Source organism: Melopsittacus undulatus, chromosome 2, assembly GCF_012275295.1.
Source record: "Melopsittacus undulatus isolate bMelUnd1 chromosome 2, bMelUnd1.mat.Z, whole genome shotgun sequence".
NCBI classification, from domain to species: Eukaryota; Metazoa; Chordata; class Aves; order Psittaciformes; family Psittaculidae; genus Melopsittacus; species Melopsittacus undulatus.
The window spans coordinates 120343858-120367474 of NC_047528.1; the positions used below are offsets into that span (position 1 = coordinate 120343858).

Here is a 23617-nt window from a genome sequence, read left to right on the forward strand (position 1 = left end):
AAGGGTTTATCCTCACTGTGATCCACTCAAGGTCAGGGGCATCCACCACTTAAAGGAAACAAAGAAAAATTAAGGACTGTATTCAAGCCATTTAATAAGAACATTGTGCCCACCTTATTGAAATGAGAATCTGGGAAACTTCTTGTAGCCTTGAGGAGTACGAATATTCAATCAGTCAGTCTCCTGAAGTTGAATGTGTAGTTGTGATGCTGACCTTACCTCTGTGGACAAAGGGATAAGACCCTAAGTATCAAATCAAAGTCATTCTGGCAGCAGAACTGCACCTCAGTCTTCCAGTTCTTCCACCCTTCCTCGGTCCTCTCCTACTTTTTCCTGCAATGCTATCCAGTGGTACTTTGGTGGCTCCTGTTTTGGAAGGAATTCTGGCAGCAATCTCTGTTGTATAGAACAGATTACTAAACTAAGATGTAGTGCGCAGAGCACTGAGTAAGGAGTCTGTACTGTATCCTCTTCCTGTATCTGCTTTTGAATTTCTTTGATATAGTCACAATAAGTGAAGAAAGGTGATGTTGTTTACTTGTTTTCCCTGTTAAAGAACTTCCTATTCTCATCCCTGTCATCACTATGAGATGTACAGCACTGAGAAAAAGCTTACAAAAAGAGGGAGAAAATTTTGATCAAAGTGATTTAGCTTAAAGATTGGTGCAGTTTTGTGAGCAATTTGTCAAGCTTGACTTAAGAAGATGGCAGATTCTTAGCCTCTTTGTGCAGCTGAGTACTAGGATGCTTCAGTGCACAAGTGGCCTGAGGCTGATGCTTGGTGTGAGTCATCCACCTACTTGTGTCTACTGTCAGGGAAAGCTCAGAACAGCATAAACATGCAGGTTTACGTAGAGTACACTAAAACAAATGCAGTGAGCCCACAGAAATAACTTTAGCTGATGACAGTAAACATCTAAACTGTGTTTGTTAAAACTGGGCCAAATGAAGTTGCAACAACTGGTGGAGAGTATATTGAGGACTGAAATCTTTGGTTCTGATGCATTTGAAAGGACAAGTCAAGAAAAAAGAAATCACAATTTGCCACTGGGCATGATGCTAAGTATGTGTGTCATTAGTTCAGTACTTGCTAAAATGATAAACTGACTTGTCCTGAAATGATTATTTTTTAAATCATCAAATAAATGAGGAATTAAATTGTTTGCCTGCTGGTTTTGATTTTGAGTCTTCAGGAGACACATACATTCTCTTTTCTATCAAAGTGTGATCTGAAAATGGGCTCTAGTTAATAGGCAATATCATAGACATCCAGGTTTTTAAAGTAATTTATAGAATTTTAGATTGAGTACTCTCTATTGATAAAAAGATTATCAAGAGCAGCAGTACTGCCATAGAATCTCTGTGATTGTTTCCTTTTGTATGGCAGCGATTGCTTGTTTGTTACATTACTGGAATATACTATCATTTTAATCACAGGTTAACATGGATCTTAGTTTGGAGGTAGAATGACTTGTAGATTTCTCTTTCAGTAACCTGTAAGTTGAGCACCTATACTGTCATTTAAAAGAGCAGCAGGCTGTCCATTGTGATAAATGACTTCTAGTAAATACCTGACAAGTATCAAATGCTTTAGTTATGGAATGCAGATTGTATATTTACCTGATAAATAGTATAAATAAATAGTAAATAGTAATTTTAGGTTTTTTTCCTGTCTTGCAGTGCAATGAGAGGCAGAATTCACCAGTGACTTCCCCAGGATCTTCTCCTCTTGCACAAAGAAGGAAACCGCTTCCAGACCCCCTGCAAATCCCACACCTTAGTCTTCCACCTGTACCTCCTCGCCTGGATCTTATTCAGAAGGGAGTAGCACGGTCACCGTGTGCCAGCCCAACTGGATCACCAAAGGTAAGTCTTTTTGACCCATTATTTGTTTAGATGCAAATATTGCTAAATGGTGTTTGGTTGTTTTCAAGGTGAGCTTGCTTGTTGGTTTGGGAAGATTGGATATTCTGAATTTTCCATCTGTGCATTTTCTTTTTCGGGGTTTTGCTCTGTGCAAAAGAACTTTTAATTCCTTGTAGCTTAGAAACTTTAGATTACATCAACATAAAGTCCTTTAGTTGACTTTGGTGAGTGCCTTTGCATAATACCTTCCATTGTCAGGTGTTTACAGCTACATGAGCTGGTCAGATGTGACCTGTCTTTGTCTGATGATTATGTTGTACTTGGTTATAGTCACAATTTTAAAGACGTTGCTGTAATGGATAGCTTCTGTGATAAATCCCGATTAATGAAAATAAATAGAAATGAAAGTTTCCTGAAAATAGATTTAAAGGTCATTATCTCATTAAAATTATATGTTGTGCTCTGAGGATGATTGATGCTCAATTTCCTCAGTATCCTCGCAAGAAAAATATGTGCAAATAACACTGCTTTCAAAACCTTAAATGGCTTATATTGGGATGAAATTTTCAAGGAAAATAATAATGACTCTATAGCTAATAAATTGTACGTTGTGGTTTGTGAAACAAATGATAATAAGGATGTAAAGATACTTTTTTTGAGTGGATAAGCAGGAAAGAGAACAAATACAGTGTTCTTTGTTCTCTATTATGAGCTGATCACTCTGTTGTAATTGCTGTATAGAGGGGGGGGGGAATAGATAATAGATGATAATAGATGATGACTTAAAATTCAAGTTCAAAACATGGCTTTAATCCTGTGTCCTTATAATAATCTGGAATGAATTACCCTATTGACTTTGTCTGCTTTTTACTTCAAGCTTGAAAATCAAGCTCTTAAGATTCTAACAGTCTATAAATTAGACCAAAACATAGAAGTTTGAATAGTTTATTTAATTTTCTTTCACCACTTCTTATATTCTACAAGGGAATTTACTGCACATTGAGAATATATGCTAAACAAATAGCACATTCATTAAAAATGATTTTTACTGTAGTGTATTTTTACAAAGCTCATGTCTTTTAAAAGCCACAAAATCTGAAATACCAGTAACATTGCTTTAAATTTTTTTGGTGACATTATTTTGAAAATTCTGGGATTTCCTAGTAAATTTCCATTTAAAAAAAAGAAATAATTTTTGGGGGGTTGCAAAGCAAATAAGATGAGGGCAACAAAGAATAATTTCATACATAATAAAATTCGTATTAAAAACTATGACAGTTTAGTCCTGCCATGACTATTACTTCAGTCAAAAAACTCCTCTTTTTCTTCAGTGGAAAACTGTAATTATAACTAGAACTGCAAGCTATAACAAGAAAGTTGGAACCAGCCATTATGTTCTTGCCTTGGCAGCGAAAATAACTGCTTTTCTTAACTGGCAACTGAATTAAACACATGTTTAATAGGTTATTTATATGAATAGACATGTAGGTAGAATAACTTCTGTTACTTTCTTTGTAACATGTTGAGCTGCTGCTCAGAGAATAATGGTGGGCTAACATGTGAAGTGAAAGTGAATGCTGTTCTTACTTAACTTATGTGTCCTCCATCTCTTCAAGAGGTAATAGTGTGCAGGCTCATCTGAGTCCATGAAAACTGCACTGTACAAGGGAAATAATCTTCCCTGTGTTTCTTATGGTAGCACATGGTAAGAGAAAAACATTTCAGGAGGACCTGTCCCAGGTGTGATTTTGTAAAATGCTCTTGTGAGCATCCTAATGAAAACTGCTGTTTTATCAGCTTTATGCTTTTAGAAGCTATAGAGGTACCTATGTAAGGTCTTTTTTTTCTGGTATCTTGGTTTTCAGCTTTTTATACGAGTACACATAATTTTAGAAAGCATTTCACCATTTCTGATATACTTCAGCATTGAAAAAGGAGGTACTCTGGCAAAGCAGATGAGCTAATTGCAAACCTAACTACATACTTAGCATGTTACCTGAAAAATGAACTGCAGTTCACATGTACTGGGCACTCCTAACAGTGTATGTCATGTAAACAGTGGAGCCATCCTTATGTGTATGACTAAAAGTGAAGTATATTCTTCTTCCACTTGCTTCCTATTATTGCCTTTTTGTTCTCATTTGCTGTCACTAAGTCATTTCCCTTTGGATGTGGGGCTTATTTTGTTTGGGGTTTTTTCCTGCATCAGGAACTCTGTTTTTTCCAAATATTCTTCCCAGTTCCTTTCAGCAGCTTAATAAGTGACTCAAGGGCTCAAAGTAAAGGGTTCTGGGGAAAAATGGGTCAGATAAATCTGCCTCAGTTGTCATTTCTCCCTTTCACTCCTTCCATGGGTTCCTTATGCAACAGCAGAAATGGGGGCATGCTTTCTGAAGAGGCCAGGTTGTCTGCAGAATGCAAAGGCAAGACTACTATTTCACCTACTAACAACGACTTTTGTGATTCAGTTAGAAATGGTAAAACCATACTTAATTGTGAGAGAAATATACATGTCTTTAAGCAGCTTTTTTTTCTTCTTGTTTTTAACTTGCTGTGTTGTTTTAGTCTTCTCCTTGTATGGTGAGGAAACAAGACAAGCCTTTGCCAGCACCACCACCTCCCTTGCGTGATCCTCCACCACCCCCACCAGAGAGACCCCCTCCCATTCCACCAGACAACAGGATAAGCAGACACCTCCATCATCCAGACAGTGTGCCTTCCAGAGACCAGCCGATGCCCCTTGAAGGCTGGTGTCCCAGAGATGTGTTTGGGACAAGTCAGTTGGTAGGATGTCGAATGGGGAATGAGGCTTCTCCCAAACCAGGACTGACTGCAGTTTCAAACATAAATGGAAGGCACAACCGCATAAGTTCTGATCCAGGATTTATGAGGAAACACAGACGTCATGAACTGCCAGCAGAAGGTGCCAAGGTAAGAAATGAGCTGAATGTGTTCGGTCCTAATTTGATGCCCTACTGCAGCATTGTCTTGCATTGGCTGATGTGCTGCTTATATTGATCAGTGTCGATGTACTGTTTCTGAATATTTCCTGTTGATACATATTAAGCTGGTCAAAAATAAATGGTTTGTTAAATACTGTAATTTGTAAGGCAAGAGTATGTGAGGATCTGTGTTACAATTTTAACGGGAAACCTTAAAAAATGGCTTGGAGAGATAATTCTAGATTTGCTATATTTTGTCAGCAAATTATCCATAGAGTTGATGCATAATAATAATGATATCATTTCACTGTATGCTTTAGTATAGTTATATAGCATCTCAGGACTACTTTGGAAGTATCTTATGTCAAAATTGTATAGGTATTTGGTGATGGAATAGTAAATGTTCCAGTTACCTCTGTCATAGGTGAGGTGAGGACTTGGCAACTTCTTCAATCTGTAATGTATGCAGTATGTACAGATAATGTATACAAATATACTTAAATTGTCAGATATATTGTGTGCATTAGCATAAGCTAAATACTCTAAAGGTCAGATGTGTTTTTGTTTTCAGAAGAGCATTGAATTAGTTGTGATGTTCGGTATATTATAATCTACCCTGCCTTGACCCTAAGAAAGAGGAAACAAATACATCAATTGCCAAGCTAAATGTGGAATCATTTATTTTATCTTTATGACTAGCTGTATGGGTAGCATCCTTGAAAGTGCTCAGTGGCACAACCCCAGTATTGCATTGTTAGATTTCGTTATTATCATCAGTACTGTAAATGTTAGCATTGGTACTCCTTTTGTCTATGGTTTATAGTAACAACACATATATTTAGCTGAATTTTTCCTCCTTTGTACTTCAATCACAGCTTCAGCTGCTGGACTTGCACGTGGTTTTAATTTGTCTGTAGCAGCTTCTGACTTCTGTAGGACAAATGTCCAGTGTCATGTCCAGTAATCCATTTCCAGTGCTGAGTGTGTTCAGAGTTGCCACTTGCAAGCTTTCCACTGATTGTCTAGCTTGGTTTGCCTAGGGGGCATCTGCTTGTCACCCACCAGAGAAGTGAGCTTTCTTGTCCTTGTTTGCAGAGAATAGTATGTATGTCTGTAACTATGGTGTTTCTTTTCTAAGAAAAAGAAAGATAATTTCTTTTCTCTTTGAAGATACCTGGGGAGCAGAGTGCGGAGGGAGTAATTCTGGCATTGGGCAGCTTCAGACAGCTTGCAGGACTCTGTGCAGTTGGGGGAGGCTTATGTTTGAAAAGATCAAGTAGTGATAGCCTAAGAAAAAGCTCCTAATTCTGCTCTAATCAGTTCTATCAAAGCAGCTCAGTAGTTTCTTCATAGAGCAGATTATGAGCTCAGAGCTACCCCTTTTTCTTTTCTTTTTTGCTAAAAAGTAGCTCAAAATCATAACTTTTTCTCTGTTTGCATTTCACAAGGCCACAAGCTGTTTAACCTTTCTGTCTCCATTTCATTTGTCTTCCTATATGGATGTTTTGGTTGTTTTGAAAGTATTACTGAAATTCAGTATTGGTAAAGCACATAAATATATACAATGAAAGGTGCTTAAGAAGTCCATGATGTTATGTAAAATTAGAATATCCTTTTATCAGCATCAGGGCAAAATACCAGTTTTACTCACAACTAAGTTTTTCATCTGGTTTTCAAAGGATACTTTGTTTGTATCTTTAATTGCCCCTACATACAGCATTTCAGTTGTGGTTTGGCACTGCATTGAAGCTGTTGGAATAAATACTTCTCAAATCAGAATAACCACTCATTGTACAAGTGCTGGTGGTATAGTCTGGAGGATTTACATACGTATTTCTTTAACCAAATGCTGTTTGAACTGTTATCTTCAGGTAATGTATCTAAGCCATTTGGTTAAAATGAGCAACTGACAACTCTGAATTACGATTTCAAGCTGTATGTACATTCGCAAGGGAAGCATCTAATGAATTTTCATCTCTGCATATATATCAATCGTCATATAATCTTTTTGCTATTGGTAAAAGGCAATAGTCAGGAAGACTGCTGTGGGTAGGACATGGATTTTGGCAGGCGCTGTATCACAGAGTACGTTTAGCATGCTGTACCTGTTGTTTTCCCACTGTACTACATCTCTCTCACTCGGATCGATTTGCAATCTTGAAATCTTAATTTGCCCCCAAGCAGCTCAGCTGTACCTGAGTACTCCATCTAGTAACTGTGATGTGGAACTTTATCTTTTGGCAAAGTTTAAGCTACTCTGTTCTGCAGCTCCCAGATGGGGTGAGCTGAAATGGGTATGGACACAGTGACTTCAGATAACGGCTCTCCAGTGTGAACTTCTAGGAAAGACTTTACTCATAGTCTTCTCAAGGTCTCTTTTGTGATACCTAGCTGATGAATGTCTGTGATGATAAACAGGAGGTATGCATTGTAACTCTTGTGTGATTTTTAGGTATTTTCAAATGGTCATCCGATAAATGAAGAATATGATGTTCCTCCACGGCTTTCACCCCCTCTTCCAGCTGCCTCCGTCATCCCTAGTTTAAAGTAAGTTAACTTTACCTGTAGAAGAAATGTGCTAATTAATGTTAATAACACTGATTTGCTGGTGCTAAAAGAAAAATGGAGAAAAATAAAATTAACTAATATGAATTGGTGATATCTGTAAACTTTAATGTGATTTTACAAAAGAAACAAACTGCATTGATTCAGTGGGAGCAGTCCTAATGCTAATTGAACATACTACATTTTTATAGGAAGAGAGAATAAATTGTGGCAGATCTTGCTCACAGGCATTTGGCAGTGGGAGCACATATTGTCTGATTTTGCTTCTACTTACTACTGCAGGAGAAGTGTAGTTAGAGATATTTGTCACAGGGGATAAGAGAATCTAGGGAAACTGTTACGGGTAAAGAGCATAACTTGTGTGTGTTCTGCCCCTAATCTAGTCATGCTTTCAGCACATAGAGCTTTATCCAGGGTTCACACCAGTATCTTTTCATTGTTATGGCTAAAAAAAACAAACAAAAGCATTTAATATAATGTTAAATTGGGTCAGCCTGCCTGGCTTCCAGGTTAAAGCTTGGGAAATTTTGTCATTTTAAGTTTCAGTCTACTCTTAGTCTTCCATTAACACAATGTTTAGTTGGTAGCAAGACATTGCCCTGCTTAGCAAGAATCTTAGAGCTGGGAATCACACAGGATTTTGTACAGAGCAGGAGATATGTGGTTAAGAAGTTCAGATTATTTCATTTACGACTACCAAAATGTCACATGTAAATGGCTGTTAAAATTGAAGTGCTTATTGTGTGTTGTTTCTTGAAACACTAATACACACTAATGTCTGCTTTACAATGTAAAGTACTACTGTGTACTAATACACACTAATATGTCTACAAATGTAAATTGATTTCCAATAAAGTTTTCGTTGCCACTAGAAAATACCCCAATAATGTATGGTATTGTGTGGCACTGTGTAGGTTCAAAAACTGGGTGAAATCTTCAAAACCAGCAAGTTTAATAATTGTAATATTTCTAGTAACCATAATAATTGCTTTGTAAACAGCAGCTTAAGTAATGTATGATTTGGAATGTCAGAGATAGTGTTCTTCCTCCTGAGAAATTGACTGCACTGAGCCTTCAGAAATACATTGAACTTTACATGATCAAAAATCTGCTTTCCACAACAGTGCTGCAGTCAATCTGGTGCAAGTTTCTCATTGTTTTCCTACTCTCCAATCTGCAGAGCTGTGGCTTGAAAGCTGGCTTGTTTCTTACAGCTTCAAGGCATGTTGTTCTTTCTGGTTATTAGCATATGTCTGTAATTTCGAAGGTTTGACTGCAGGTTACATTGACCGTGCATGAAATGGCTTAGTCAAAATAATGAGGCAAAATGACCTTTAGTTGAAACTTCACAATTCTAAAGTGTCCCTTCTTGTTTGATCAATTTTTTATTGTATATAATGTTACAGATATGACTTTTTTTCCTTTACAAAGTTGAATAGAAAAGTGCTAATGTATTTTTTTGGAAAGAGTGCTGATTTAGTTTCATTTCCCTACATTGATCATTATTAACCATACTTGAATAATGCTATGTTGGATTCTGATTAACCAAGAATCTGATTTTTGTTTTCTGCTCAGCCACTGTGTTGCAGACCCTACATGTGAAAAGAGTATTCTTTCATCAGACTGCTGCTATTTATGTTAGATTATTTTTAGCAGCTTTTGATCAAATAGCTGGTTTATTCTTGGGGAAAAAAAAACAAACCACAAAAAAAAAACAACCCACACACACAAAAAACCCCAAACAAAGCCACAACAAACTTTTATGTCAAAGATACAGAGCTGTTATTGACCAAAACTCTGAAAATTTCAAGTTAATGACTTTGTTTTATTCCTGTGAGTGGTCTCCATTCTGCTACATCAATAGAAAATTAGCCTCTTTTTGTCTGTACTTTATACCACAGTGATGTTTTCTGTGTGTAATTTAGAATATGTAATGCAACATCTAACTCCAAGGACTTTTTGTCATCTACACATTCTTTATCCAGTTACTTTGAGGCAGTTGGGGGAAAATAAGCATCAGAAGGTATTTTCTCCTCCTGCTATGGCTTCTGTCTTGCTAACAAACTTAGAAGGTAAACTCATACTTCCACTAAAGGCAACTGTGGCTTGGAAATCCTAGCTCCATCCTTTTTCATGGCACTTCCCAGTGGCATTAGAAGGAGCGCTGTTGGCACACAGGTTCCAAACATCAAAGAGATGATGCTTGGGAGGACACAAAATGTCCTTAGCTCATAGCTTGACAGGCCAGTGAGTTTGGATGTACCAGCTGTTCTGTGGTAATTCTTGTTGCACTGTGACAAATGGAAAGTTGTGTCTTCCTGTATGAATGAGGGTGAACTGCGTTCTATGTGCTTGGTTTTAAGGTAACTGGAGGGCAGTTGCCATGAGCAGCTAACAGGTGTTGACTTGATCGTTGTCTTCCGTAGAACTTCACACTTATTTTGCTGAAACAGTTTCCTTGAGGCCTTGCAAGGTTACAACTGTTGTAATAGTAAAGTAGTAAAGATTATTACTCTAGAGCATTAGCAAGTAGTTCTCTGCATAGAACAAAACAGCTGATAGTAAGGATCTGATGTCTGCATTGTATGTGTTTCAGGGTAGCAGTTCAACTGGCTATGTTATCTTGTCCATTAATTTGAACAGTGTTTAGCAATCAGAACATAGTAGGGATACACTTGGAAGTATCATGTATCTTAGTTTAATCTGAAAGCTATTCAAGTTCTGCACTCAATACAAATCAAAGCATGGTAAGTGGAGAGATTAAAGGGATTCATACCCAAAGCACAGCCCTGATCCAGGCTGAAATACATGGACTGCAAGTTGATGGTGTCTTAAGTTCTGTGACTCAGTTTACCAGTAAATGATGGGAGGGGAACCTTTCTCTGAAATACTTCTAAATGAGTGTGAGATGTTGGTTTCCCTGGAGTTCTGTTTACAGCTGAGCTGGACATTAAGTGCCTTGATGAAAATGAATTCTCAAACCTTTTTCTGCTTGCCTTTGGCCCTTGGTGCTCAGAAGGGTAATCAAGATTGGCATCTAGCCTTTTGTTCAACAAGCTAGAGTAGACAAAGTCCTCACTTACTGGAATGTAATTCTGACTTTCCACTTTCAGATTTTTCCACTGAAGGAGTGGGAAAGGGATCTAAAGCATAGCTAAATACAGTGTTCTGATGGGTTTGTATTTCTTTGTAAGAGTAAGGATTTTTTTGAAGTGTATAATTATAGCAAATTTCACCAGCTTGATAAACAGATGCCTCAGTGTTCCATGTCTTAGTTTGTAATTACAATATTCATCTGTTTAGTTAAAAAAACAGTAAAATATTTGTCTGTTTATCTTACTAGGTGGTTTTGTGTAGAACAGTAGAGTTGGTCTTGGAACAATAGAGGTTTAATAAAATAATTTGATCCTGAAGAAATTTCAATGGAGAAAAGGAGATAGGCATCTAGCAGAACAATGTGAAAGAAGCTTGAAACCAAATATTACATCTGGGTGAAATTGGAAGAGCAATATGGTTTTAGAAATATGATTTCTGAAATATTAATACAATTGAAGTATAGGACAATTTTAGGGCCCTAATGGAGAGTATGTTAGCTATATGTTAGTATTCCAGCTCTTCTACTGCTTTACAAATCAAAAGCACCTTTCAAATAGTAATCATTTAATATTTACAACCTGGCAAATATTTTCCTTACTTTAAAAGTAGGGAGAGACTTTACAAGTGTGAAAGACGTGTTTAAGGCAACATGTTATTTGGAAGCAGGAGACTTGGAGTTCATGTCTTTAATAATAGCTCCAAACTAGTAACCATTTCTCAACAAAGAGGGCTTTTGCTTGTTCTTTTTTCCCTCAGCAATAGCTTGTGAAGAGGGCTAAAAACAGTACTACCAACCTGGCTTGGTCAGTACTGGACAGTTGGTATTGGTCAGTATCAGACATTTCTAGTCTAGATGCTTACATTTCAAAGACATTGCTATCTGCAGAAGCCAGAAATTCAATTTCTAATTATTTATAAAAACCCAGAGGCTTATATATGCATACATACATATATATATATATATATATATAGTATCTCAGGAACACAATGGACTGCTGTGTAAGAATGATTTAATGTCCACAGAAATTAGAAAATGTATTCTTTGTGGACTTTTCAACTGCTTACCTGAGAATATTACATTGTGCTTATTGTCCCATTACCTTTTACCTTCTGTTCTTTACATGGCCATACAGCAGTGATGCAAAGCTCTTGTCTATCTAAGGCATCAAGGATGGAAAAAGCAAGTTCACACTGCGTTGCTGTGTGAAATTTTGCTCCCTCTATACAAAGTGGTTGAAAACTTCAACATAGAGTTTGAAGTTCAGTGCCATAAATGTTCTGTCCCCTATCTTTGACTAGTATGTCTTTGCAAAAAGAAGCTGGATCCCCATTTTTAATGAGCTTGTTTCTGAAGTCAAAAAATATACTACTGATTGAAGGAAAGAGTGTTTGAGAAGTTACAAGTAGCTAGAGAGATCTAAGCTTTGAATATAGTCAAACAAAAGCAGCACATCTGCCCTCTTATTTCTGTTCTTTTTCCTCCTCCTTCCTGTTATTTTTTTGGTTTATAAATATTTTTATTTTATAAATATTAATTACATGACTGGCTAGATATTTGGTTCTGTTCAGTGAGTACCTCCATGTGATTCAGCAGCACCTTCAATAGCAAAAGACATGTGAAGAAGATGCTCTGTTAGTCAGGTGCTGTTTGTGTTTTAAAAATGAGGAGATAGGCCTGGTCTTTAGCTCTTGACCTTAAGATAAAATCGAACTAATTAGGCCATAGTAAGATAAAGTGTGTACACTCCCTTCTTGTATTTGCTTATAGTCCTTAAGAACTTCCCTAAATGATGTATGAAGTAGATGGATCCTTTAATGCAGCATGTAGCTCAGCTCAGGGACCATTAGCCGTACTTTCAAGCCACAAATCAGAACGGCTGTAGATGCATTGCACATCCTTATTCAAGTTCCTCCAGCTGTTGGCTTTTTTATATGTCCAAGAAAGGTGCCATTTGCTGCATAATATAATATCCAGATGACTTTTTGAAGTTACACACTTACTGCTTCTCATGTTCAAGTAGTTTAAGAGTCAAATTTCTGTTTGTGGTTTTCATATATAATCAAGCTGAAGTTAAACTAAGTCCTCAATGTGAGCTTTTGTATTTCTTGTGTTTTGCAAGTTTCTTATTTATCTTAATGCATTGGAATGATTGCTATAAATGAAAGAGCTCTATGTATTAAAGAGTAGAAGATATTGATTTACAAGGCCTATAACCAAGCTAGCTATATTTTACAAGAGCCAAAAGATGTTGAGCTTGTTAATACCTAACACAATTACTTTCTACAGACTGCTCACTACAATGAATTTTTCCCCCATAATTTTGTTGACACTCCTATAATAGCTAAGTTTGAAGTAAAACAATAATGTAAAATACAGGTAAATTCAGGAGTTTGATAGCGTTATGGTGTCACTGAAAGACTTCATTGAAAGGATGAATGTCTGCTGCCTCAGTGAGCCCTGCTAAATATTATTTGCCCTGAATTAACTTTTGTTTAGTACTTTTGAAAGTGCAAACAGGTTAAGCTTTTCAAGGGCCTATTTAGTACTCTAGTTCTTTTCAATCTCTTCTATGTTATGCTTGCTTAAAGTAGCTGTTTAACTCTTAGAAGATCAGCTGCGCTTTTCTCTATGCATTCTCAGTGACAAAAAAGCCAGTAACCATGGAAGTTTTAGTTTGACATGGTGGTTTTGTTAACTTACGTGCAACAGACATGTATCAGGGATGTTTAGGCTAAAGAGTATGTTCTGTATTATATCAAGGTCGACTATGCAACAACTAAAGGCAAAACTGATCTTTTTCTCATCTCCTTAGGTGTCCTGTTCCTTCAGCAAATTCTCTGTCTGATAAATCAAGGGATCACACAGATGATGATGATGAATACAAAATTCCTTCTTCACATCCTGTAATACTGAGCTCACAACCACCTCATGGTCATAATATAAAACCGCTTGCTCGGTAAGGTCATTTAGCAGCATAGAAGGCAGCTTAATTACAAAAACTCTGCTTTTTCCACTGTATTCAACCCTTGTAATGATGATGAAGGTTGCCTGCCTTCTAAAATGACTTAGTTTTTCAAGCTCGGATTACTTGATGCTTCTGTTTCATTTGACCACCACCACAGTCACAAACCTGTGAAGTTCACTTGATGGTATCTGTTGTGTAAGAACTAGGTAGTTTTTGCTTTTGAATACCATTTATGGAGTTGATTCTTCTTTCCCTTTAGGTTGAGGTTTTCAGAACTGGCCAGGAGCTTGAACTCCACAGCTCTTGCAAGTTTAATTTGAATGAGAATTGTCGGACTGAAATTCCCAGGGACAGCTTTGAAAACCTGGAACTTTCATATTGCATGTAATTCATTTAAAGAAGCAGTGCAATACTCAAATATGTGAATTGGCAGCTGGATCTACATGCTTTAATTTTTTTCCTGCACACATACTACGTCTTTTTAGCTTTTTGACCCTGTTTCACAGCATACTTTCTTTCTGCTTGTTAGGAAGAGAATGTATCTTCTTTCCTTTAAACATATTCTAAAACAGTATCTCCAAAATTGCACAGTTATGAATTATTGATGGGTTTTGGCAATGAGATTTAGAGCCAAGGGTCATGGCAACTGAAGGCTGTGCCATGCTCAGTGAACTTCTTGGACTTTGATTTTGGGAAGAAGAAGGGCCACTTCTTTGCTGATCTTGTAGGTCAAAAGTATGATGCTAAAATCAAGTATTGATCTAAATAGTTCGGACTTTTCTGCCAGTAAAAAAACTGCAATGGCATATTGCTTTTTTTTTACCTCTCTGTCAGAATGTGATGTCAAGGACCCACCATCAATAAAGCTTGATCTGTCAGCCTAAAATTAGCCAATTACAATTTTTAGACCTCTTTAACCATAATTTAGAACAGGTGGAAAAAAGGCTGTACTCTGATCACTCCTTGCATCCAGGCTAAAACTTCTGTATTAGAAATGCTGATCCAACCTTCACTGCATAGATGTGAATTTTACGCAGTTATCTGAGCTTTATGATCTTGAGTACTTAAATTCCTATCTACTATATGAGACTTTAAAAAAGGAAAATGATGAATAAACCTCTTAATGTTATTCAAGGGAAAAAAAATAAAAATACAAGGTCCTAATCCTTCTTACCTATGCCATTTTTTATCTTTGTTGCGCTTCTGCATGCTAAGTCTAATAGAGGCTGAATTGCTTGTATGACTGGAGTTACACAGGATGTAACCTTCCTTGGACAAGAATTCTGCAATGTAAGAGTATGCTGGTTTAGCAGCTTCTGAGGGCTATGTCTGGGTTAATATGTAGTGTGGTGTAATAGGAGTGAGTCTGTAGAAGGGATCAACTGACTCCGAAGACCTCACATTCACAGTGTTTGTTTTAGGAAGTTTTGCATACAGACTAGTCCTGGAGATTTGAGTTCATACGCCTGACCTGAACTAAAATGCAACTAGCTCGATGCACTCCAAATGATTCTTGAGAAAACTAGAAACTTACTATTTTCTGGTATCCTCCTTTTTGGAGAGGAAAGAGTTGAGTGTTTTCAGTTGGCTAGTCTAGGATTTTAATGGGCCATTAGACTTATTAATAGAGGCTGTAGATGGAAATGTGATTTCAAAGTTTTTCCTATTTTTTAGCTAAGGTCTTGCACTTATCTTGGGGTTTTTTGGCGTTAATGCAGGACTTGCTACAGACAGAATACCTCAGACTGAAATTCAGGTTGCTCTATGATAAAACCCACCACCTCTCCCTTTTATTTATGCTGATAAGAATTTTCACTGTAATTAAACCATTCTCCTAAGCATTAAAAAAGGGAAAACCCTCTTGAATATTTGTGTATAAACATATATGGTGTTCCATATACTTAAAATGTCTCTTTTTAGCTAATGTGACTGCTTAGATGTGAAAGCTGAGATAAAGCTTTCAAAAAGAAGGTTGATTTTGGTTGATGTATTATTTTAATGTACTTTAATTTCATGGGGAGGGAAGTGTTAAGAAAAGCTTAAAACCTTTCAGTGTTGTTTAGCAAAATTGTTAATAGTTTTTCTTTCATTTTTTTAGTTGTCATAGTATTTTAGCATGTTTCAGTTCTATCCCCAGGGACAGCTTCTTCTATCTCTTTCCTAAGTGTTGCTTCCTCAGTTCTTGCATAGTACTTAGGGTGTTCAGTAAACTAAGGAGCTTACACAATTTCGTCCAGATGTTTTGTAATTTAGGACCTATGTAATTCTTCCATCCAAATCCCAAAGTTTTTATTGCCTCTAAGACTTTTTGCTCCTCCACCATCAGATATGACAGTGCTAAAAATATTGCCAGGCTAATACAAAGGATGATTCCCACTCTCAATTTGTGGCAGGTCAGTTGTCTGGTTTGTTGGAGCTGATCATCTCTTCCCAGGTAGAGGGTGATGTTCAGCAATGTAAAATGAGGGAAAGGATTTCAGCATTACTAATTAGGCTGCTATTAGAAGAATGATACATTATTACGTTTGCTATCCTTTCCTAATGCAGATTTTCCTAAAGGAAAAGGGTACAAGGCTTGATGTTAGTACTGATTTGTTGCCTGCCTTTCAGGTGTTTACTGTTGATGTAAACAGGTATTTCAGTGTGATTTGTAAATGGATCACTTAACTGGGCTGCCTATGACCTGAATACTTCTGCAGTGGTGCCATGCTAAGTTATCTTGGTGCCTGTGGCTGACTCAATTATTGAAAATGAAGACTAGATTTGAGTTAAAGTAGAGAATGTTCTTAGTCTAAATTTGATGTATATGCTGAGGAGTGAAAGCAAGTATTGCATCCATTGCATTTGAGAGATTGAACCAATCTGATTTCCAAGTCAGAAGCAACACTTCCTCTACTACTTCCCTGGGGAAATCAATTCATAAAAAACAAACCAAAAAAAACCCTAATGGTAAGATTTGTTAAGTCTTGTCATTATTCTTGTATTTATTCCATTACTCCTTGTTATAACTCTTGGGACCACAAATGCAATTTCACTTCCTTTTTCCTGTTTATATATTTTAAATGATTCCAGACCTTTACTGATTCTTCCTTTCCATATGGCCAAAGCTGATAGGTCTGTAAATGATCAGACTATTGGGAAAAACCCAAGATCTGAAATTTTAGCTGTACATGGCAGGGTCCACAGTTCCAATGACAGGAGTCATTTCCCAGTTAGTTCACATTTACTTTAGCAATATTTAATATTATCAAAAGGCTTTTGTTCTGCATTTTTCCCTGCCATATTTGAACAGAGGCATCTTGGAAAAATAATCCCCAGTATTTTACTGACAAGTTTATAGGTGACTTTGGACTGTTTGGTTTAGATTATTTTCATATTTAATTTAATACTGTTTAATTTTGCAGGCATAATATGCTTCTATTACAAAAGTAAACTCTGGTAGAAGTGTCAGTGAGACTCAGCTCTTTGAACCAGGCACCTGCAAAGCTGCTTTGGCTGGTTCTATCTAATTCCTCTTCAGAGTTCTCATTAGAGATGTGTTCTTTTTGTGTGGGGGGGTGTTGTTTATTGCTTTGTTTTATTCTGTTTACTGACTTCTCTATGTTACCTCAGTGATAATTGCCAAAGTCCACGTTTCCCTTTTTCATGTTTTTGCTAGGGAAAGTCCTGCAGGTGGGAAGGTGAAATAGGATTGGGACTGTGACTTAACTGTGTGAATAAACTAATGACCTGAGCTCTGAAGTGAAGGCTGTCTTTAATGTTAATTCTTCTTCTGTCTTGTATTGCAGCCTTGCATAACTTATTTAAACCATGTCAGTACCCCACTGACAAAGGATGATGACTCTTCAGAGCAGTTTCATTGGCAGTTAACCAGTATGTGCTCAATATAAACCCCAAAACGTTTAAAATTGATACAGCTTGTCATCTTTCATTTGTTTCCATATAACAAACTGCCAGCTCGGGTACTTGGTTTTGGGAATTCATACTTGGATATCTGGTTGACTGTTCCCTACTTAATGTATGGTTTCAGGGTATGTGAGAATGGTCAATGTGCTGGAGTAACGAATGGAACGCACAGTGCTGCTACTGCTGAGATGAAGAAATCAAAACATCCAGAGCTGGGTATGCCATTATTTTTCACTATTTAGCAAGAAAAATTACTCTGTGCTGTTCTAGGGGTACAGCAAGAAAACATTCACTTCTTGTGATTGTGTCATTCAGGAGATGTCTGTGATGCACCTACTGTTCCAGTACCTTTGCCACCTGCACGACCTCCTACCAGAGACAACCCAAAACACAGCTCTTTGCTCAACAGGACACCCTCCGATTATGATCTACTGGTGCCCCCTTTAGGTTGCAGACTTCTTGCTGATTACATTTAAATTTAATGGTTAACATTGCCTAGATGAACCAAATGACATGTTTACTGAAAAACAACTGATGTTGAGTATGTTGGGAGTACCAGACAAGCTATGGGCTAAATATTATGGCTGTAAAGTCAATACTTGTATCAATGATCTGTGCTTGGTATCTGCCTGTAAGCCCATACAAGACAGATGAAAAGGCATGCTAAATCTGTATTCTAGCTATAAAGAAAACCAAACCTATTTTCCCTAAAATACATTATAATTTTTTTGTCTCTTAATACAAAGTTTGAGCATTGCAATGGAATGCAAGAGTGGAGGGGTTTTCCTATTGGAGCTTAAATTTCTTTTATCACATACAAAGAATGCTGAAGAGGTGCTATTTTAGTCAAAGAAAACTAAATAAAATTAATAACTGTATTTCCGGGTTTCTTCCACTATCAAGGGACAGTTCAAAAGTCACTGCTGCCTATGGTCACCAAATCCCATTTCTGTGCTGCTCTTCTCCATACAAGTCAGTGAGCCCTGCATAGATACTGGGGCTGTACTTGACTGCCACACACACCTTCTTTGACAAACTCAGCTGCATTATTGTGTCAGTGTGTATGTGTCATCATTCAGTTTTCTGGTTACATAAAATCTCTTGAACATTTTCCATGTTCTGTGCTATCCTCTCTCTGGTCCCTGAAGTGTTCCTGAGTTGCAGGACTACATAGCATTGATGGCAGAACAAGACATAAATATCATGCTGCTTGGTAACTCTGGTTCTGTCTGCACCACCTTGTGTAAGGGGTGCCTTCTTCTGCCAAGCTCTAGAAAATTCAGTTTATATATGGTGTCAGAGCTTTAAAACAGCAGATGAAGATAACAGACAGTATAAATGTAGCAGATTCAATGTAGTCAGCATTGGTGTTTGAATATAAATAATTTGCTTAGCCACTGAAATGTAGCTATTATTCTGCAATGATAATCAGTGAAGCTTTCATTATAATACACTCATTGCAATTAAGCCACTAAAAGAAACCTGTCCTCTCATCCCAGAAAAGAAACTGAGCACTGCCGAGGTCAGTTGGAACATGTTTTAGAAGAGGATTGTGCATAGTGAGAGTCAGGTTTGCAGTTTCATTACTGGAGTCACTGAACTGCTTGATGAACCCTTGGAGTAAAGACCTCAGCAGCCAGAGAAAAATCAAGTTTAAGCTTCACTTTCTATTCTACAGCTCCTTGTGAAGCTTTGTTCATCTAATAATTCTTTTCTGAAATGCAGGTGAAGATGCATTTGATAACTCACCCCCTTCACTACCACCACCGCCACCGCCTGCTCGGCACAGCATGATTGAGCACACAAAACCTGCTGGCTCAGGAAGCCGACCTTCTTCAGGACATGAGCTGTTCCTTCATTCTGGTAGGAGTACAAAGGAAACAATGGATTTTATTTCATTTTCTTTTATTTCAGAAGCTTATCTGTTGTGTGATAAAGTTGCCGTCAGGCTTCAGAAGCCTGTTTTATCTACACTTCATTATATAAAATATTAAAAACTACAGGGTTTTTTTAATGGTGAAGATGAAACAACTCAGAAAATAAGAAGACTTAACTTCTCATTATCAGAATGTAATGAAATAAGGACAGTATTTCTATAGCAGGCTAGACACTTCAGCAAATTGTACTTTCTGCTGCTTCTTTGTGAAGCACCGAGTTTTCTGTTTAAGTCTGTAATTCTGGTCTGAATCCTGTCAACTCCATTGTTTCCTAAAGTGAAACTTAATTCATGGAGTTCATGTTCAAGTTGGAAGTTGGGGAAAAACTAGAAACTAAGGGAAATGAACATCCTGCTTTGTCAAAACTGTTGCAAAATTTTGCTGCAGAACTATTAATTTTGAACACAGTTGCAAACATCTGCTATTCATAACCTTTTAAGTAAGTCAAGTTTTCACCTATCTCTCTCCGTAAATTGCAGTGATGCTTTTTCAGTCTCATATTTTGCTTAAAAGGCATAAAAGCTGTGTTAACAATATACAGATTTTAGCTTTGAGTTGAAAAGTATTTGATTATCAGATTAATGAAGTTGAATACATTTGCTTCCAAAGGATGCTGGTATCTTAAATGTACCTGTCCCAGGAACATTTTCAGTGGTGATCTGCCTTGTGGGGGTGTGGATAGATGTCTTCCTCTCTGTTTTTCTTGGAGGCTGTCTGGAGCAGGATAACTGGAAATGTTTTGGCTCTAATATCAGGAAGGCCAGAATGTAGATGACAAGCAGTCATGTGTGACTCTGTAATGGCCTGACAGCTTGTCAGGCGTTTGGCTGACCTTTGTGAATGATGCTAGCTGGGGGTTGAAAGTGAGCTAGGTTAGGTTGAACTGCAGCAGCCTTTTATGGAATGTTTTTATTATGGGGTTTTTTTGCAACCGGTCAAGGACTGACATTGAGGAAGTTGCCAAAACTGTGTGTTTATAATGTATAATCAGCTACGTGTGTTACTTCTTCTTCCGATGGATGCATCCAGGTAAAAACACTGAGCACATTGCAGGAGGTAAAGGTTCATCTTCAGAAATGTAGGGCCAGGAATGAATTTTCTATACTTCAGAATAAAGATAGTGTGATCTTTAGCAGACCAGTCTGCATGGTGCCTCAGTTGCATCATCTGATGCAGAAACACACACTACACTGTTCAGTTCTAATGGTAATGGAGAGGGAAAATAGAAATTGTCACACACAGACGCATGCAAGCTCTGTCTGTTTACAGTTCTCATAAACATGCAGTGTTCTAAATGTTTAAATGTTATTTCCAAACAAAAATCTAAGAAATGTCACTGATAATTTTAAAAACATTCACTAGCTTTTAATTATAAATTTGGAAAAGGTGTCTGTAATCCTGTATTGTTCTTCACAGTTGCATAGTGAGTGCAATCTTACAGCAGCAGTTTTAATTGATCTTAGAAGTGTATGCATCTCCTTAGACACACATAGTTGTGTAGATTGCTCTTCTTATTCAGATGGTATTTCTAAAGCCATAGTACTCTGTTTGCGTCTTGCCAAATAAACTGCTGTAGATGATTTATGAGTTTTTGATTGGGGGTTGGACTGGATGATCTTCAGAAGTCCCTTCTAACCCTAATGATCCTGTGATTGGTTTCCATGCAAGTCCTGGGTGTGATTCCCAGCTGTCCATCAAAGCCTGTCAGAATAGCAAGAAGCTGCACTCACAGACCAAACACATTTCTGAGTCCAGAGCAGAAACCAAGTCCAGGATGACGTTAACACTTGCTCAGCTGCATCCTCAATAGCCAAAGAAAGAAAAAGGAGGGCACAATATGCCAGGAGTGTATATTTAATGTTTTAAATACTGCTCCTGTAATTGTCAGAGACAACTGAAAAGCCTACTCACAGCCTTTACCAGTCTCTCTGATGTTCACCCTGTGATATTTAACTGGGACTGCATGCATAGGAAAACTGCCCGGCAGTCTTTGTGAGCTCCAAAGCCTAGAAGTGCTATGAAGCTGTAACCAGACTAAGTAGCTGGTGTCCTTTCCCATGGCAGGGGTGTTGGAACTAAATGGTCTTTCAAGTTTCCTCCAACCCAAACCATGTTATGATTTTGTCCTCTTCATTGTGCTGCTGAGGCTTTGCCAGCCACAATCCTAACAGTGTCAGAGTTGGTAATTGAAAGTTGTGTCATGGATGTAAACAGAAAAGCCATGGTCAGTGCAGGATAGATCACCTTTGAGCTGTGCTCTTGTTTGTCACTTCAAGACACAGTTGTATCTCTGTTATGGAAATGTTGATTTTGGATGCATATGTGCATATGCACCAGCTATGGCACACATGCATACCCAAACCTGTGTTTCTAGCTTCTATGCATCAGCCTTCCCCCAAATAATAATTCTAACCATTCTAAGACACCTTTTTTGTTCTGTTATTACAGATGCCCATTTTGATCCAATAACTGGTCATGTTCCTTTGCCACCTGCTCGTAGAGTAACTGGAGAAAATGTCAAAACAAATAGGACATCTCAAGACTATGATCAACTTCCTCCCTCTTCAGGTAAGGTAGAAAACTGTTCTTGTGGGAAATTACAACTTCATGAAGCAAATAACTTCCATCCATGAAGTCCAGTGAGGTTTTTGTCATTCCAGGCAATAAATGGCTATGGTTAATATTGCTTTACAAGAATACAAAATCATCAAAGGATAGCAGAGATTAAAGTTCTGCAATAAAGGTAGAAGTGGCTACCTATTGTCTGTAGGTGTAGAAATTAACAGCATCAATTTCACTAGCTGCCAAACTAGTGAAACTAGTGAACCTATGTGGAGAGACCACACATAGAAAAAGCCAAAGGATGCTTTGAATGATTACTCATTCTTTCTTCATGAAGAATCTTTTCTAATGCATAAAGAAAGGATCTTAATTCTCAAATCTTTTGGTTGTAGCAGTAAGCAGTCTTTAATTGCAACAATCACAAGTGGAAAAATGGTATTTTTTTTGGTAAGAGAAATTATATCTCTCCTTCTCAGGAATGCATAGGTTCACTCTGCTGGGTATAGGAAAGAATGTGTTTTTCCAACTTAAAGTAACAGGGGAAATCAAGTAAGCCTGAGGATTGCTACAGAATTTTTAATGAATAGCACTTCTGAGAATTAGTGTGATGCTTTGGTAAATAATAGGGCTTTTGAGAGGATACCTCTACTTCTATAACAGTGTTTCTCTTTTTTCCCCCCTATTGTTAGGATAAAAAAATGTTTTATTTTATATGTGACGCTGTTTGCATTGCAACGTTACCCTCATTTATTTCGGGCATTTTAACTTCTTTTGTAGTACAAATTAAGGCATTGCTACAGCTACCTTTTAAAGCCACAGAGTTTTCTTGCACTTCTTACGCTTCTGTGGTAGAGCAGTTTTGAATTTTCCTACATTGCAGCAAGATGGTTGCTACTTGAGCTCTTGGGGCTTTCTGATGTCACATAATGAATACTTTTCTATCTGTATGTTTCCCACAGCCATCTGAAACACTCACATCTTGGCTTTTGCCATAAATACTGTTCTAAATCAGCAAGATGTACAGCAAGATATTGAATTAACTTTCACTTAAATGAAAGCTGTGTGATAGATCATGTCAAACTCTTAATTGGAAAGCTGTTTTTTTACAGTGGCAGTAATTCCATAGAACAGAACTGATGAGCTGCAGGATGAAGAGATTCACCTTCATCTATGTTTTAAAAAGATAATGTAGAGAGCGTAACAGTATTGAGAACCTTTGTTTTTGCATTTATTCTGAACATTTATTCTGAAAGGAAATTCTTTATGTCAGCCCTTTTGTATGGTGACTCTTTGAACGAGCTGGAAAAGAAGTGTAGTTTGCTCTCAAATCTAATTGGAATTTAGCCACTGGCTCCCTAGAATAGCTTGGGGAATGTTTTAACTTCTGTGCTTCAGTTTGACTGTTTTAAGATAGCTCTTGTGATGTTTAACTGAACTGTTAAATGGGAAATTTATTCTAATTCAGCAGCATATTCAGTATTGAACACTTAAGTAATAGCTCTCAGCTATGCACCTATCCCAAAGGCATGTTTTTCAAACGTCTTAAGTACAACATTTAAAACCTATTACAATTCAAGCAAAAGAAGGACATATTGCTAGTAGTTAGCATAGTTTTCCTAAGCACAGCCAATGATATTTGGAAAAGGTAGGAGAAAATTAGGTCTCTTATGTAGATGTCTGCTGCCTGTTCACTCACCTGGCCTTATTAAAGCACTTGTATGGAAATTTTAATTCCTTTACATGGCAATTTTAGGGGAGGGTGATCCCTATCTTTTCA

General features: G+C 37.3%; 1 protein-coding gene across 1 annotated transcript in view; it reads left to right on the forward strand.

The window, feature by feature from the left end:
- Positions 1–23617, forward strand: part of CBLB (Cbl proto-oncogene B) — a 115871-nt gene that overhangs the window by 86481 nt on the left and 5773 nt on the right. The window contains exons 11-18 of the mRNA XM_034074554.1: positions 1681–1866; positions 4432–4797; positions 7261–7355; positions 13283–13426; positions 17466–17557; positions 17657–17788; positions 19067–19204; positions 21727–21846. Coding sequence (XP_033930445.1) covers positions 1681–1866; positions 4432–4797; positions 7261–7355; positions 13283–13426; positions 17466–17557; positions 17657–17788; positions 19067–19204; positions 21727–21846 — 1273 coding nt within the window. The remainder of the gene's footprint in view (positions 1–1680; positions 1867–4431; positions 4798–7260; positions 7356–13282; positions 13427–17465; positions 17558–17656; positions 17789–19066; positions 19205–21726; positions 21847–23617) is intronic.